At 41.8% G+C, this 16,199-nt stretch overlaps 1 protein-coding gene across 4 annotated transcripts in view; it reads left to right on the top strand.

Annotated features, from left to right (window-relative positions):
- Borcs5 (BLOC-1 related complex subunit 5) overlaps window positions 1–16,199 on the top strand; it is a 67,047-nt gene that overhangs the window by 36,513 nt on the left and 14,335 nt on the right. For all 4 annotated transcript variants that reach the window (XM_028781001.1, XM_028781004.1, XM_028781002.1 and 1 more), the window contains one exon: window positions 7,455–7,612. In XM_028781001.1, the coding sequence (XP_028636834.1) occupies window positions 7,455–7,612 (158 nt within the window). The remainder of the gene's footprint in view (window positions 1–7,454; window positions 7,613–16,199) is intronic.

The following is a 16,199-nucleotide window of genomic DNA, read 5'->3' as shown; positions in this document are numbered from 1 at the left end:
ATGTACGTTAAAATGTAGCAATTCGAAAGGAATTTAAATCTAGAACTTTCCTTCAGCAAATGGAGTGGGATGCTGAGTATTTAAGTGTCTAAGATGTTAGTGTGTTTTAGTCTTGCTAGTTTCTTTGTGCTGCTGTAATGAAATACCCAAGAATGAATACTTTATAAGGAACAAGATTTATTTTTACAGTTTTAAAAGCTGAGCAACTCAAGATCTGGTGCTAACAGTTGTTTAGTGAGGGCTTGGGGCTCAGGTTTTGCTGTCAATCTGGTGCCCTGAACACTGTGATCTCATAGGACAGAAGCTGAAAGGTCAGAAGGAAACCTCCTTTCTGTTGCTGAGCCCCTTTTAAAGGAACCTCATTGCCTTGTCACCTCAGTAAGGCCTCAATTCCTCATATTGTCACAAGTTTGAAAGGGAAATAGTCAACCCATAGCAAGCATCTAGTATGTAGATAACCCTTTTTCTTAGAAAATGAACATTTGAGCTGGGTGATGGTGGTGCACACCTTTAATCCCAGCACTTGGGAGGCAGAAGTAGGTGGATCTCTGAGTTCAAGACCAGCTTGGTCTACAGAGCTTGTTCCAGGACAGCCATTACTACACAGAGAACAGCTGTCTCATAAACGAAGAAGAAGGAGGAGGAGGAAGAAGAGGAGGAGGAAGAAGGGGAAGAGGAAGAGGAGGAAGAAGAGGAAGAGGAGGAGGAAGAAGATGAAGAAGAGGAGAAGAAGAGGAAGAAGAGGAAAAAGAAAAAGAAAGGAAAAGTGAAATTTTGTGGGGATTAGAAAGATAGCTCAGTGGTTTAAGAGCACTTGCTCCTCTTTCAGAAGACCAGGGTTTGGTCTCTAGACTTATAATCATCTGTAACTCCAGTTCAAGGAGTTCTGACACACTTTGTTCTCTGAAGGCGCTGATACATACACGGTGCACATATGTACATTCAGGCAAAACATTCTAACATAAAAAATAATAAAAATAGCCAGGCATGGTGGTGGACACCCTTAACTCTAGCACTGAGGAGGTAGAGGCATGTAGAGCTCTGTGAATTAGAGGTTAGGTTGGTCTATATAGCATGCTACAAGTTTTATACATATAATTTATATATATTATATATTCTCTAACTATATAGATATCTATATATCACTATAGATAGATAGATATAGTTAGTTAGATAGATAGATAGATAGATAGATAGACAGATAGACAGACTGACAGGAAGAAAGAAAATGAAATTTTGAAGTCTAGTGGATAAAGGCACTTGCTGCCAAGGCTGATGACTTGAGTTAGGTCCCTGGAACCCACATAGTAGAAGGAGAGAACAGATTCCCCTAAGTCATTCATTGACTCCACACATGAGCCCTGAGATATGTGTACTCCTCCCACACACAAAATAAATAAAAAATTTTAAAAAGTTAAACTGAAAATTTGAGACTTCGAAGACAACTTAATTTAAGAACTTTGTTTCCAGGCAAGAAAATGTAGTTTTTATTTTGTTTCCTGTTGATCATACTTTTCCTCTCTTGGCTGCCACCTTCTTTTTGTTTAAATTTAATTTAATTTAATTTAATTTTACTTATTCACTTTACAGCCAGCTCACTGCCCCATCCCGGTCACCCCTCCCACAATCCATCCCCCCTCCTCTCTCCTTTTTCTATGATCAGGTGGGCCCCCCCAGGTAATCCCCCACCCTGGCATTTCAAGTCTCTGTGAGGCTAGGTGCTTCTTCCTCTCCCACTGAGGCCAGACAAGGCAGGCCAGCTAGAAGAACATATCCCACATACAGTGAACAGCTTTTGGGAGAGGCCTCTTTCCAGTTATTCAGGACCCACATGAAGAACAAGCTGAACATCTGTTCTGTGCATATGTTTGGGGAGGCCTTCATGTATGCTCTTTGGTTGGTGTTTCAATCTCTGAGAGCACCAAGGATCCAGGTTAGTTGACTCTGTTGGTCTCCCTATGGAGTTCCTATCCCCTTCAGGGTACAGTCCTTCCTCCTATTCTTCCATAAGAGTCCCCAAGCTCCATCCACTGTTTGGCTGTGGGTGTCTGTATCTATCTGAGTCAGCTACTGGGTGGAACCTCTCAGAGGACAACATGTTCCTGTCTGCAAGCTTAACAGAGTATCATTAATAGTGTCAGGGATTGCTGCTTGCCCGTGGGATGGGTATCAAGTTGGACTGATTATTGGTTAGCCGTTCCTCAGTCTCTGTTCCATCCTCCATTCTTGATCTTTTTTATTACAGGAGTATTGTAGAATATGTTTGCTTAGTGGAATCTAAAATTAACCAACCTGATTTCAGTGTTATCTACATTTAACCTAAAATTTATCATCTCAACCTTTTTTCGAGGCTGTGTTCAGTGGCTTTGGTCCATTCACAGGTCTATTTGCAGCGTCATGACTCTCAACCTTCACTTTCCCATATTCTCACATTGAACTCTGAAGCCGTTAACAGTGACCTCCAAAGTCCTTTTACCCCCAGTGTGACAGCCATTATTCCCTTTCCTTTCTCTAGGAATTTCACTATTTGGTGTATTTCATGTAAATGGAATTAAACAGTGTTTACCCTTTTTTGTCTGGTTTATTTCAACTAATGAAATGTTTCAAAGATTTATTATTTAAGTCTGAGTAATGTTCTGATACCCGAGGACAACTTCAAGAGTCAGCCCTCTCCTTGTGCCCTGCCTTTCATCAGTGTCACTAGTGTCCATTATGAAAGTCTTCTGCTCTTCTGTAGTTAACCCCTAAGCACTGTAAGCTTTTGATGTGGTTGTCATTGGACCTGCTTTCTTGATTTCTGTCCTTTGTGGATTTCTCTTTAGTTCATGGAACTGCAACAGACTTTTGAGTTAGTTGACTTCGCATCCTCTTACTTTACTAAGTTTTGCTTACTACTTCAAGCAGTAGTTAAGGCTTTCTGCATACAAAATCATCCCTGTGATCACAAGTCACTTTCTTTCTCCCCTCCAGTTTGAACACCTCTCCTTTTTCTCCTTATTTAATTGTTTTGGTTGGAACTCCAGTACCATGCTGGGTGGACGGGCTGCTTTGATTTGGATCTCATGTCTGGTCTGTTTTCTTGGGCTACTATTTTTCATTATGTTTCAGGTACTTGTCAGTCTCTTTTCTCCAGAGTTGTTAGTTTTAGAGCATCCTCCTCCTTTGCTTTTTCTTGGCTCCTGTGTTCCTGTGTTGCTATTTTGTACCTTACCATTCAGTTGCCCCAGACTTTCTTTATATTTCTGCCTTTTTTATGCTTTTTTTTCCTAGCAGGATCTCATGTGGCCTTTGGCTGATCTTGAACTTGCTATGTTGCTAAGGGTTGACCTTGAACTCCTGATCCTCTTTTCCCTATCTCCTAAGTTCAAGACTTACAGTCATGCACATCACTGTGCCCAGCTATATGGTGACTTACAAAGACATTTCCTGATGATGTGACCATAATAGGCCACATGGCTTGGACTTAGGTTAGATGAGATGTGCCATTGTAGGTCCCTCAGGTGTTTATAGAGCTTGTGGGCTTTTCCTTTTAGAAGGCTGAAGCTCTTTTAGGGGAGGTGAGTTCGTAGCTCGCTGTTACATAGCACATCCAGCCATTGGCAGCACAGGCCAGATTCTGTAGGTTGATTGGAGATCCCTTTCTTTCTGGTTTGCACAGGTGAAGCACAGCTGGCATTGTGATATAGTGGCTCCCCTTCGTTTCCTTAGGTCTATGTAAGGATAGTATTATGCTGGTGGACACGACACAGTGAGTGTGTACAAGGCAGTTATCTGTCACTTCTGACCATCCAGGTCCAGGCACTACTGCATACTCAATAAGCAGGGACCAGCTGGGCCACCTCCCCAGCCCTGCCAGCCCCACCATTCCAATTGCTTAGAAAGATAAGAGGAAGATAGACAAGCCAGCAGAGCAGGGCAAGGCACTTAGTACAAGTGCACCCACCCCCACCCACCCAGGCACAAAATAAATACATGTAAGAACATATCCTTGCTGTAGAGAGGCAAGAGTAGGGTCTGGGGAGTTGACTCCTGGGCAAAGTATTTGCTGTAAAGCATGGGGGCCTGAGTTGGACTCCTAGAACTGACAGCAAAAGCCAAGCATGGAATTGGCAAGGTGATCCAGCAGGTGAAGGTGTTGGCTGCAGAGCTATATACAGCTTGAGTGTGATCCCTAAGACAGACTCCCAAAAGCTGTCCTCCAGATGGCAGTTGATGGCTACTAGAGCATCGGTATTCATTAGGGTGTGGTTCCTGGCAGATTGACCAGGTACCGGTGAATAATCCCACACCTCTATGTACATAAGCAGAACTCATTGGATTCAGTGGTTTAAAAAAAGAGGACAAGAAGTTAAGAAAGGAACATGGGAAGAGGCTCTGAGAACAGTGACTGTTATCAAAATTTATTTTATACATGAATGAAATTGTCAAGGAATAAATAAAAACATTTAAAGGCTAAAAAAATGTTTAAAGGTTTATGTAAAACAAGTTGTCCTCTGACCTCCAGACTAGTGTTGAGATATTCATGTGGGTGCTCACATGTATGTGTGTATGCACACTCATGGTGCACACCTATAATTCTAACACTGGGAGGTGGGAACAAGGATCTGTAGGATTTCAAGTGGCAATTTGGGAAAGACATTAGCATTTAGTTCACACAGAGGGGTTTCTTTTTCTTTTCTTTTTTATACTATTGTTGCTTAATTATACCTTCCCAGTAACTTTTGTAAAGTTATAAAGTCTACTTTCTCTATTCTGTCATTTTTAAATTTTGTGTCTAACATTATACTATTAATTCTTAATTCTAAAACTAAGCTCTCAGGTTGAAAAATTCAGTTTGGCAATAGCCTAATTTAATAACCACACAGCTCTGGACTGTGCTTTATGTTTTAACTCTTTTGGTGTTTAACATAGAAGAATTCAGAAAAATGGTCACCCAGTTTCTAACCCTGCTGATTTTTCCACTCAGCACCTTCCATGAAGAGGTGGCTATATATAGTAGGCAGTTTGTTGGCTCTGTTACCTTCTGTCTGGGTCCTCACCCACTCCCTCGAGCCCACTCCTCATTTTTGTACAAAAGGGATGGTTTCAACATGATCTTAGGAAATATGTCCAGTGTTGCAAACCTACCACTTTATAAACAGAGTCCATTAGATCGGGTTTTAGCTCAGTAAATGTCTGTTTTGTGTGCATCTCTGTTATAACCTAAAGACAACTAGAAAACAAAGGAAGTGGCCCTGCTCCAAACTGATGTAGAAACTTAATTTATTTAACATGAAAAATTAACGGTAAGTATGTAGACAGAAATCTTTTATGAACCGAGGTATCATGATCTCTTCCTTTGAGGAGGGGCTGATTTTTTTTTGAAGATGGGATTTTGTGTAGCCCTAGCTGTCCTGTAACTTACTGTGTAGACCATGCTGGCCTCAAATTCAGAAATCCACCTGCCTCTCCTTCCCAAGTCTTGAGACTAAAGGCTTGCACTTACCACTGCCCAGCTAGTGTCTATTATTTATTTTTTTCACCTACCCCATCTGCTTATTTTTAATGGCTCAGAAGAAGAAATGATTATGTAGTGAGGTCTGGATATTATAAAATGTGACTTATGGAAGCTAGATGTATTTGGGTTTCTTCCTGTTTTTTTTTTCTTTTTGGTTTTTTTTTTTTTGAGACAGAGTTTCTCTGTGTAATCCTGGCTGTCCTGGAACTCACTCTGTAGACCAGGCTGGCCTCGAACGCAGAAATCCGCCTGCCTCTGCCTCCCAAGTGCTGGGATTAAAGGCGTGCGCCACCACTGCCCAGCTCTTCCTGGTTTTCTATAGTTTGAAAATTGAGCAATAAAAGGTTATAAAGAAAAATCCTCCTTATAAATAAATAGTTAAGACATAAATTCTAGCCTGGCATTTAATTCATTCTTTATTTTGTTTCACACCATCTTGTGTATCTCAGATTGACCTTGGGTTCACTATATGGTTGAGGATGACCTCAAACTTCTGATCTCATGTTACACCCTCCCTAGTGCTGAGTCCCATAGCATGTGAGCACTGTGTAGCATGCCTGAGGATTCTCAGGCACAGCCCTGCTGTGTGTGTATCATCTGTGTATCATCCTGCCAGGGAAAATGGGTTGAGTTTCCATGTATGGGAACAGCGAGGGGCTGATGGTAGAATCGGCACGGGAGGCTCAGCACATGCCGGGTGTCACATGCCTCAATACTCCTTGTGCTCTAGTCCAAGAACAGCATGATACGGTATAATGAGTGAGTTTCAGAATGTGCCAGTTGAGGGACAGATATCCCAGGAGCCCCAAGACCCTACAAGGGAGTCTCTGAGGTCAAATGGTTTTTGTGATAATACTTGGACATCATTTGCAAGCCACTGTCAATCTTAGAAGTATCCAGGAGAGTTTCCCAGAGACTTTGTGAGAAGAAATGGCAACTTACATGCAGAAGAGATAAGAGATTCCATTGTCTTCTATTAAGCAAAACACTAAAAAGACTTGGGAAAATATAAACCAGTATAACCCTTCTGTCTTTTTTGTTTTGGAAATATTTGAAAAATAGAAATATTTTCCTCAAATAGGTTATATGTTAATCTGTAAAATGTTACTTTTTGTTATTTTGAACTTTTGAGATGCCTGTACTTATTTAACACTAGAGAATTTTATCAGTCTCAACTTTTGATAGGTTAATAACAATAGATACAATGCCAGTACTTCTTGAGAATGTACAGGAGGAGCTTGCTTGATACCACAGTTGCAACCATAAGTGCTTAAATTCAGGTCAGGGCTTTGCTCTCTGACCATAGGCAAGTGTAATAGCATCTGTAATTGAATTATTTCTTCTGCAATAGATGATTGTGATTTTATCCTGACATGTGCGTATAGGAACGCATGGTGGTTCAATATAAAGATGTTGAGAACATAGCCCTCTTTGCTTATTGAAGCTATATGGCTAAATAAACCAATTTTAGGAGAAGATAAACTGTTTCAGGCTGGTTAGCTTGCACTCTGGCCTTTGTTTTAATTTTGGTATCAATTTCTTAAAATTTCTTATACATTTTTCTCAGTTTCTCAGATAACCATATTAGTAACTAAATACACTTCCATCTTTTTTAGTCAAAAGGGGTTATTCCCCTGATACTTTGTAGTAGTGTGATAAAGCTAGGAGCATTGTCTGAGGGAAGCCACTGACTCCCTTCCTAATGATCAGAAGGTTCTTCCTGGCCCCCTCTTGTGTAAAATAGGCTAAGATAGTAAAACACAGGGAGCACTTGGCAAAAGCAGCTAATAGGCGGTTGGGACTCCAGAAAAGGTAGCTGTAATGATTTTCATCTACATAGAGCAGAAGATGCACAATGAACTGTCTCTTTCCCTGACTCCATGAACTTCAGCTAGCTCAATCACAAGTTCATCAACAGTATTTCTCATTACACGTTTTCCATCTCTCTCCTCTAAAGGGCTCTTGAGTGGACAGACTTCCCCAACAAATGCCAAACTGGAGAAGCTAGACTCTCAGCAGGTGTTGCAGCTCTGCCTCCGGTACCAAGACCACCTGCACCAGTGCGCAGAGGCAGTTGCTTTTGATCAGAATGCTCTAGTCAAGCGAATCAAAGAGGTAACATGGCCGTGGGGGACTCCATCCCAGACTCATGGCAGTAGTTAAGACGTGCTGGTGAAGAATGTTCTTCCTGCAAGACAGTCTGGAATTTGACTCCTGCTTCACAGCTGAGTTGGTCAGGCTTGTTCTTTAATTTCTCTGCACATGAGGAATGGGCCTGACAATAGTCCAGCATTGGGTGCAGTGAGACTGCTCCATGGCTGTTCACTGTGTTTGTGTGTGGTCTTATTATCATGAGTTTGCTCTAGATAGATCTGTGTTTAGCTTTTTCTTGTGTATAGCTTCTATTCTTTCCATAGTAATTATTTTCTTTGAATGTAGGAGTCTTAGCATAGTCTTTGCTCTTCTCTCTGTTAGTACATGAAAGCTCAGTGGTTCCCATTTGCTGTATGAGATTATGGCGAGTTAGCCCTAAAGGCTTTTGTGAACACAGCTCAGGTATCATTCATGTGAAATAGCCTGTAAACACAGAACATGGTACAGGCCTGGGATTGCACGTTAGTTGAGAAACTGCTTGTTTGGCAAGTGTGAATCACTGGGTTCTGTCCCCAGCACCATGTAAACTTGATATGGTTAGTATATCCCTGTGATCCCAAAACTCAGGAGGTTAAGACAGGATCAGAAGTTTGAGGTCATTCCCAGCTACATTGCAAGTTGGAAGCTATCCTTGATACAAAAGACTGTATCAATAAATAAATAAATTTAAAGATGGTACAAATGTGTAGTTACCAGTAAATATAGTAGGTTCTTTCCTTAAGCATTGAAGTGATTTATTGGTCAGGTGATTACATGGGAGCACCAAGGAATAAGCAAAATGCATTTTAAAATTTTCCATCGTGGAAGAACTTATATTCCTGCCATGAGGTGATATCATATGAAGGACAGTTTGAGAGCTCTATCTAGGAGAAATTGCATAGGAGGATGGCACATCTGTGCTTGTTTAACAACTGGCCACGGGTCATCAACTCTGGTAAGAGAAGTTGAACATGAAAAGCAAGTGATGAGTTGCCCATCACTACACTTTGCTTTTAATGAGTAATAAAGATAGGCTGTTCTTGGAGATGCTGAAGATTGTCTGTTCTGGAGATTCATTGTAGCAGCAGGTTTAAATTGGCTAACATGTCCACCATTTAGCATTATTTTCATAAAGGTATGAATATATGCATTTTTCTTTAATGAATAAAAAAACTTGGTTACTCAGACATCACAGTGGTGAAGTAGCTGACATAAATTTATTTAGTTTCAGTATATGGCCTCTTGGCTCCATTGTTTCTAGGTCACGGTGAGGCAGAGCAGCACAGCAGGAAGTATGTGGTAGACCAGAGCTGATCAGCTTGTGGCAGCCGAGAGGCAGATATCAAGGGACCAAGGAGAACACAGCCTTCAACAGCACATCCCAGTGCCCAACATCAGACACCAGCCCCATCTTCCTGTACATACTATCAAGCATTAGTCTTTCAAGGAGCTAATCCACTGATTATGGCAGAGCCCTCATGATCCAGTTACCTCACAGTGAGTGGATCCATACGCTGGAGACCACGTCTCCAAAACAGGAACATTTTGAGGAGGACTTCATGTCCAAATCGTAGCAAATGCTATTACCTGGAGCTATTCAATATGACCTTTCTCACTGCTTGGCATTGATGTAGCCTTAAATATATATGTTAAGACAGGGTCTCATGTAGTCCAGGTTGATACTGAAGATAATCTTAAACTTACAGTCCTCCTGCTTCTGGTCTCTGAGTGCTGGTATTACAGGTACGCACCACCACTCTCAGTTTACGCAGTGCTAGGAATGGAACCTAGCACCTTGGGCATGTTAACAAGTACGCTACCAATTTATCTATATTCCCAGCCCTAGCCTTTCAAATATTGTTCAATTATATTATGATCTGTAGATCTCTAATCTCCAAAGTTGAGTATGCATAAGTATCACTTCAGTTTGTTCATCTGAATGATGTGTTCTCTCCTCTCCAACCAGGTGTGGCTTGTGATTCATTGTTTTAATAAGCTTGCCAAATGATACCTAATGCGGGCCTTCATTAACTGGGATGTGGGAACCACTGGTATAAAGGACTACTTTCCAAAACAAGTCTTAAAAACTCATCCCATGTAGGTTAAACTTCTTGCATATTCATTACCACACCCTAAAAAATCACATCATAGACATTTAAAATTTTGCATACTACTTCAAGTTCTTAGGAGTCTCACAGTAAAGAAAACCAATACATTCCAAACTAACTTTACCTCAAAACACTTGTCTTAAGTAATATCTGTTAATATCCCACAGAAGGAAAAGCTTAATATTAGCATATATTCACCATATAAAGTAGTGTTTCATTATGACATTTTCAAAAAGTCTATCATATAATTTGATCATATTCACCTCTCATTTACCCCCATTTTTCCCTTTTATGTCTCTGCTGACCCTCTTATCCCAAATAGGTTCCTCCCATTTTCTTGTCTTAATACATTTTCGATACTATTTTTTATACTTTAATTTCAGAGATGTATACTCTGTATTTTGGATCATAACCATCGCACCTCCTCCCAGCTCCCCTCTGCCTTCAGCACACCACACTTTATGCCTTCTTTTTCTGACCCACTGAGTCCCACTTAGCGCTGCCCACATGTGCATGGCCGTGGGGTATCTGCTGGAGCATAAGCAACCCTACCAGAGGCTACATTTCTGAAGAAAAGTGATTCACCTTCTTCTAAGAGCCATCTACTGTCAGTATCTCCTCAGCTAGAAATTGGCTTTATGGGATCCTCTCCCATCCATGCTGGGGTCTTGACTGGCTTGTCTTTTTAGGTAGCTATAGCTGATGTGAGTTCATGAATGCAAGGGGCCTGTTTTACAGCAGGCCTGCAGGACCCCAGGCTCTTACAGTCTTCTGCCACCTCTTTTGTGTTCCCTGAGCCTTGAGGGAGCAGGAGTGACACCTGTGTTTATTTAGAGCCAAGAACACCACAGTCACTTACTCTCTGTTGCCACCGATCAAAGGTTTCCTTCTTACTAGGTGGCTTTCAAAGTGTCAGAAGGGGCTGTATAGGCTGGGGGCGGGGGGGGGGGGGTGCGGGCTGGGGTTAGTCATCAAGTCTTACTGAGCTGTGAACCCTGTGAGCTATAATACCAACCAGCCTGTCAAGATAGGCCTGTTGGTGCAATAGTGTCCTGAATGTTACAGTGATAACCAACTATTTGCTGGTTAAAAAGTTCTGTTGCCCAATCTTTCTTGAAGCTGGTTAGACTTTTAAGGGCATTGGCCAGATGGAAGGGGAAGCTGGACACTGATAATTATGAAACCATTCTACATGACTTTCATATGGAGCCAGGGTTGAGAACCAGGTTTTAGAACAGTCACTTAAATAGATTTAACTGAATTTAAAATTCTGTTTGAGAACCTTATAGATGCAGTTTGAATAGTTAGGGTATATTGAACATTTTCAGTACAAGTCCATAATCTGAAACACTCCAAAATCTGAAAGGTTTGCCAGAGGTGGAAAGTTCTGTCTCTGAATTAATGTGATGGTCACATTCAATACACAGGCAGAGAGATGGGGATGTAGGTAAATGAAAGAGTGTTTGCCCAGTAAAGGTTCTGAGTTCCATCCCCAGCACTATAAACAAGCAACAAGTACCACATAGGCATACTAAAAATACCAAATATAATTATCATCAAGCTATGTGTGTAAGATATATATGACATATAAATAAATACCATTTTTAGAATTAGGTTCCATTCACAGAATACCTCACTATGTATATCAAGCTATTCCCAAATCAAACAACAATAAAACCTCCACAAACACTTCTGGTTCCAAGCACTTTAGAGAGGGGATAGTCAATCTGTAGTCACTCAGGATTATTACAAAGCAGAGGACAGTTCTCAAGAGTGCTGAGCAGGACCTCAGCAGCTCTTAGTGCAGAAGGAGTGACAGTTTCAGGATTTCCACTGGAGGTGTCATGTGTCCTTTATGTCTTAGTGGGTGAGTGTTAGCGAAATGCTGAACCATACATCCATCTCTGCTCACTGCAAACCTAAGGATTGGGATTTGTTACATCCAGATGAATGAGGCAGAACATGTGGTTTTGAGCAAGCACAGGCTCTCTGCTCTTACCCTAGAAGGTCAGAGGGATCTGCTTGCGAGCGGGAAGAAGTGACAGTGCTGTAGGTGTGGAAAGCAGAGACTAGTAGTCACCAGGAACATGCAGCAGAGTGTTAAACAGACATCCATAAAGCCACAGCGCCTGGGTCACTTTGTATTTAGAACTCAAATATGAAATTTGAGTCATGCTCTTAAATGATAAATTTTATGTTTACACACATGTACATGTAAGAGGGAAAACAAGAATGGAGATAGCTGCCTTCCCAGCATCCCAGTAGACTTTGACTACTGGTTTACTTATTGGCTGTAAGGTTACCCCCTTACCCATCACCAAACCAGTGTTGCTGAGCAACTATGGCATACCCACTGAGAGGTTTGTCTGGCTGGCGAATTGAAAATACACAGAACAGAAGCATAAAACCTGGATCACTATCGACAAGGCACTGTCAGTAGAGTGCTGTCAGTGGAGACTGGTTGCAATGTGAAATTTCTGTGAGATATCAGGATATTTTGGAGCAATGGGGGCTAAGTGAAATATTAGAGAGAATAAGTCTTGGAATATGAGTATAGATAGATGGAAGACAGTTTGACAGTCTTAGAAAAAATAAGCTTTGGGACTTTAGGGACAGTGAAAAAAGATTGTGATTCAAGAAAACACTCATATTTCTGCATTAAAGACCATAGCATATTGACATTGGGTAGATTTTGGAGATCTCCTGATCTAGTCTCTCATTATTTAGATATATAAATTGAATTCAGTTACAGCAGCTTACCTAGTCATAAAATAAGATAAATTACAAGTGCATACATATCAAAGGGAATTATTTCTCTCTCTCTCTCTCTCTCTCTCTCTCTCTCTCTCTCTCTCTCTCATACACACACACAGAGTTCTAAATACGACATATAGCTAGGTTTCCTTTTGATGTAAACAAAGTGACCCAGGCGCTGTGTGTGTGTGTGTGTGTGTGTGTGTGTGTGTGTGTGTGAGAGAGAGAGAGAGAGAGAGAGAGAGAGAGAGAGAGAGAGAGAGAGAGAGAGAGAATGAATTTGGAGGGGAATCTCCACATGAGATGTACTTGACAGAGTTACAGCTGTCATTCTCTACTGGGGATGTCTCATGTTGGAACACTAGTCTCTGATCTTCGTGTTTGTGAACCATTTCACAGAATGGTTCTGTGAACACTAGAGCCACATGGCAGTGTCGAATTCTCACACTGTCTCTATAACTAGTTGGGTAGCCTCAGATTGTTTAATCAATCCTTGTAAGCCTCAGTCTCTTGGTCTGTTGAGAGGTATAAGAACAGTGAGGTCGGAGGAGGGTTAAGGTCTAGGTGCCATGCTTAGAACTGGGCCTGCCCAGAGTCAGTACTGTCATGTAGTCATTGTCCTCAGCACACATGGTGACTGAAGGAGAAAGGCCTGACCCTGCCATGAATTGGCTCATGTGAAGTTTCTTGATTCTGGTAGCAGGCCAAGTCCCAGCCCATTAGAACACGGCCCTCAACAACCCATGTGATAAAACCTGGAGAGAGGCAAGGCAGATATTTGCTGTGAACTGTGGTTTCCCACAAACCCTGAGTGCTTTCTTTCATACCAAAAGTATGTGATTTTTGGAATTTTTGTAGTTAATTTATCTGTTTGGTCTGATTCTAGTAATGCTTGTGAATAGCAAACTGGTTCACTCCCTAGGAAGCTTGGGTTGTCTGGAGATCTGGAAATAGATGGTAGTAAAATAGAAGTCCCTGACTTCTAAGCAGGGACTCACTTCTGATAACTTTTGGTAGGCTTTCTTTCTTTCTTTCTTTCTTTCTTTCTTTCTTTCTTTCTTTCTTTCTTTCTTTCTTTTTTTCTTTTGCAACTTTCTGTTAATGATTGAAGGTGGCAGATAGACACTTTACACTTTAGGCTTTATCTGTCATTGAAATTCAGGTCTACTGAAAGGCCAATTATAAGGAGACTGCCTGTGAACCAGTGTGTTTATCTTTGGAGATAGGGGTTGGTCAAGACTATTCCTTACAGCCAGAACTGCCACATCTTTGAGCATTCTGGCTGGGCCCGTTTGCAAAAGATTGTCACAGCTGTGCCTGTTGACTTTATCTCTCTTCCCTCATAAAAGGAGGGGTAGAGAGGGTCATGGGATCCTCACCTGAGGATCCAGCCACTCCTCCCAACCAATTGTATACAGTTCTGCATCAACTGCACATGGTCTTCTGGGTGGGACTAGAAGATAGAGGTGGGAGGGAGTCAGAAGGAGAAGGGGTTCCATCTTTGTAGCCATGGCAAAGGTACTGTCCATGCTGAGTGCAGACCTTCCAGTGTGACTGCTTTAAGGTTGTCTATGGCCCTGCTCCTAACTCCTCACCTATGCTATGTAAGTAAGCCTAATAGGCTCATTGCTTCCCTGGGGTGAACTCTGATGGAATCATGCCTAGTTTGTCCACAGGACTTTAGGAGGAGGGGTAGATGCTGTTCACTTTGTTTCTGTCTCGCCCAGGGAAAGAATTTTAGTAATAATGAGGGAGGAGGCAAGTGGCAGAAGACACAGCAGAGACAGTGGAGCTTCTCCTGTCATGCTGATCGGGGTCATGATGTGATCACATTTGTACTTCACTTTAGCTGCTGTCCCTGGACACAAGTTCATAGCTTCTAACCCAAGATAAAGCTACTAGGCATATATTCTTGCAGCTAATCTGCTATTATATCCTTGCTTAAAGATCTTAAGAGTAAACCCTGGTCTGATTCTAGTACTACCTCTGTTTTTAATTCTTAGGTGTCTTGGTATTAGTATATGCTATTGGCATAGGATGGTGAGAAGCACCAGGAATTTTGGTGGATGGAGTTGCAGTCCCTGCTCAGAAAGACACATGATCCCATAAGATTGGAAACAGATCCTATAGAGTCTCTAATTCACTGCACAGATCAAGAAACTCCAGTCCTTAAAGTTTACTTGGGACTTGCCCAAGGCTTTTCTATTACTTAATGACTAAAATGATATTGAAAGATGAATTGTGTGTGTATGTGTGCAGGTGCACATGTATGTGTGCAGGTGCACATGTATGTGTGCAGGTGAACATGGGTGTAGAAACCAGAAGTCAGCATCAGGTGTCATTACTAGAGGCACTGTTACCTTGTTATTTGATACAGGGTCTGGAACTCACTGATTAGGCCAGGCTGGTTGGCCCAGCAAACCCCAGGGATCTATCTCTCTACTGCTCCAATTACAAGAATACATCACCACTCCCAGCTTTTTTTTAGAATGTGGGTTTGGGGTCAAAGACAGGGCTTCATGTTTGCATGACAAGCTCCTTACTGACTGATGGAATGGATCTTCTGATTGCTACTATTCTCTCTCTGTCTCTCTCTCTCTCTCTGTCTCTCTCTCTCTCTCTGTCTCTCTCTCTCTCTGTCTCTCTCTCTCTCTCTGTCTCTCTCTCTCTCTCTCTCTCTCTCTCTCTCTCTCTCTCTCTCTCTCTCTCTCTCTCTCTTTCTTTCTCTCTTTCCCCTATGAGGTAAACACTCCAATCAAGGTATCTAAATCTAAGATGCTCCAAAATATGGAACTTTTTGAGCATTGACCTGAGAAGCACACAGTGTCAGATTTGGGTGCATTTACAGTTTCAGATGGCTAGATCAGGGGTGTGCAAATGGTAAAGTCTACGCAGATATCTCAGAATCCAAAACAAAAAACAAAAGCCCTCTGAAGTACTTTGGATACAAATATTTCATATAAGGGAAACTCTTATTTTCTCCTTGTCTGGAACCCTTAATTTCATTTTTAGTTACTGTGTTTTCACACAGTAGGCACTCAACTCAAGTGTGAAGAAATGTGCAGGAGCTGCCATTTCTGAGTCTGTACCCAGGATAGGGGTTGGGGCCGTGGGAGCCCCACAGGGATTTCCTTCTGTAATATAGACCTGGCTGGAGCCATTCCCCAGGTATGTGAGCTGACTACTGTAGTGTGTGTTCTCCCAGGGTAAAGACTGATGGAGAGTGCTTCCCAGAGTGTGGAGCCCTAAGCTGGCATTAGTGTTCACACTGTGCCTTCAGTTCACCACATCTGACTAGCATGACCATTGGCCAGCAACACCCTGCCTGCCACTGTACTCTGAACCTCCTTTAAATAACATGAACGGACGCCTGTCCTTGCTTTGAGCACATTCTGGCATCCACTTCTGCTTTCTTGACCCGAGATTATAAAATGAGTCGAGCGCTTCATTTTAAAACCAAAGGTTTGGGCAAAACATTGAGACAGCTGGCTGCGAGACAAAGCATTTCCAGAAAAGTCTGAATTTTCTTTTTCTGTCTTACATATTACTCTGATATGAACCTCAGTTTGAGAGTACACAATGTAATTATAATTCCCCTTCCTCTTTATCCTCTGGGCAACCTTTCTTTGCAGTAAGAAATCCAGCTGGGCCCTTGGGTGGCAGGAAATGTAGATGGAGATTGGCCTCACTCTGGTTCTGGCAGTAAC

The sequence above is a fragment of the Grammomys surdaster genome, unplaced genomic scaffold (genome assembly GCF_004785775.1).
Source record: "Grammomys surdaster isolate TR1022 unplaced genomic scaffold, NIH_TR_1.0 373, whole genome shotgun sequence".
NCBI lineage: Eukaryota > Metazoa > Chordata > Mammalia > Rodentia > Muridae > Grammomys > Grammomys surdaster.
This window is presented reverse-complemented; position numbering and strand designations above follow the sequence as displayed.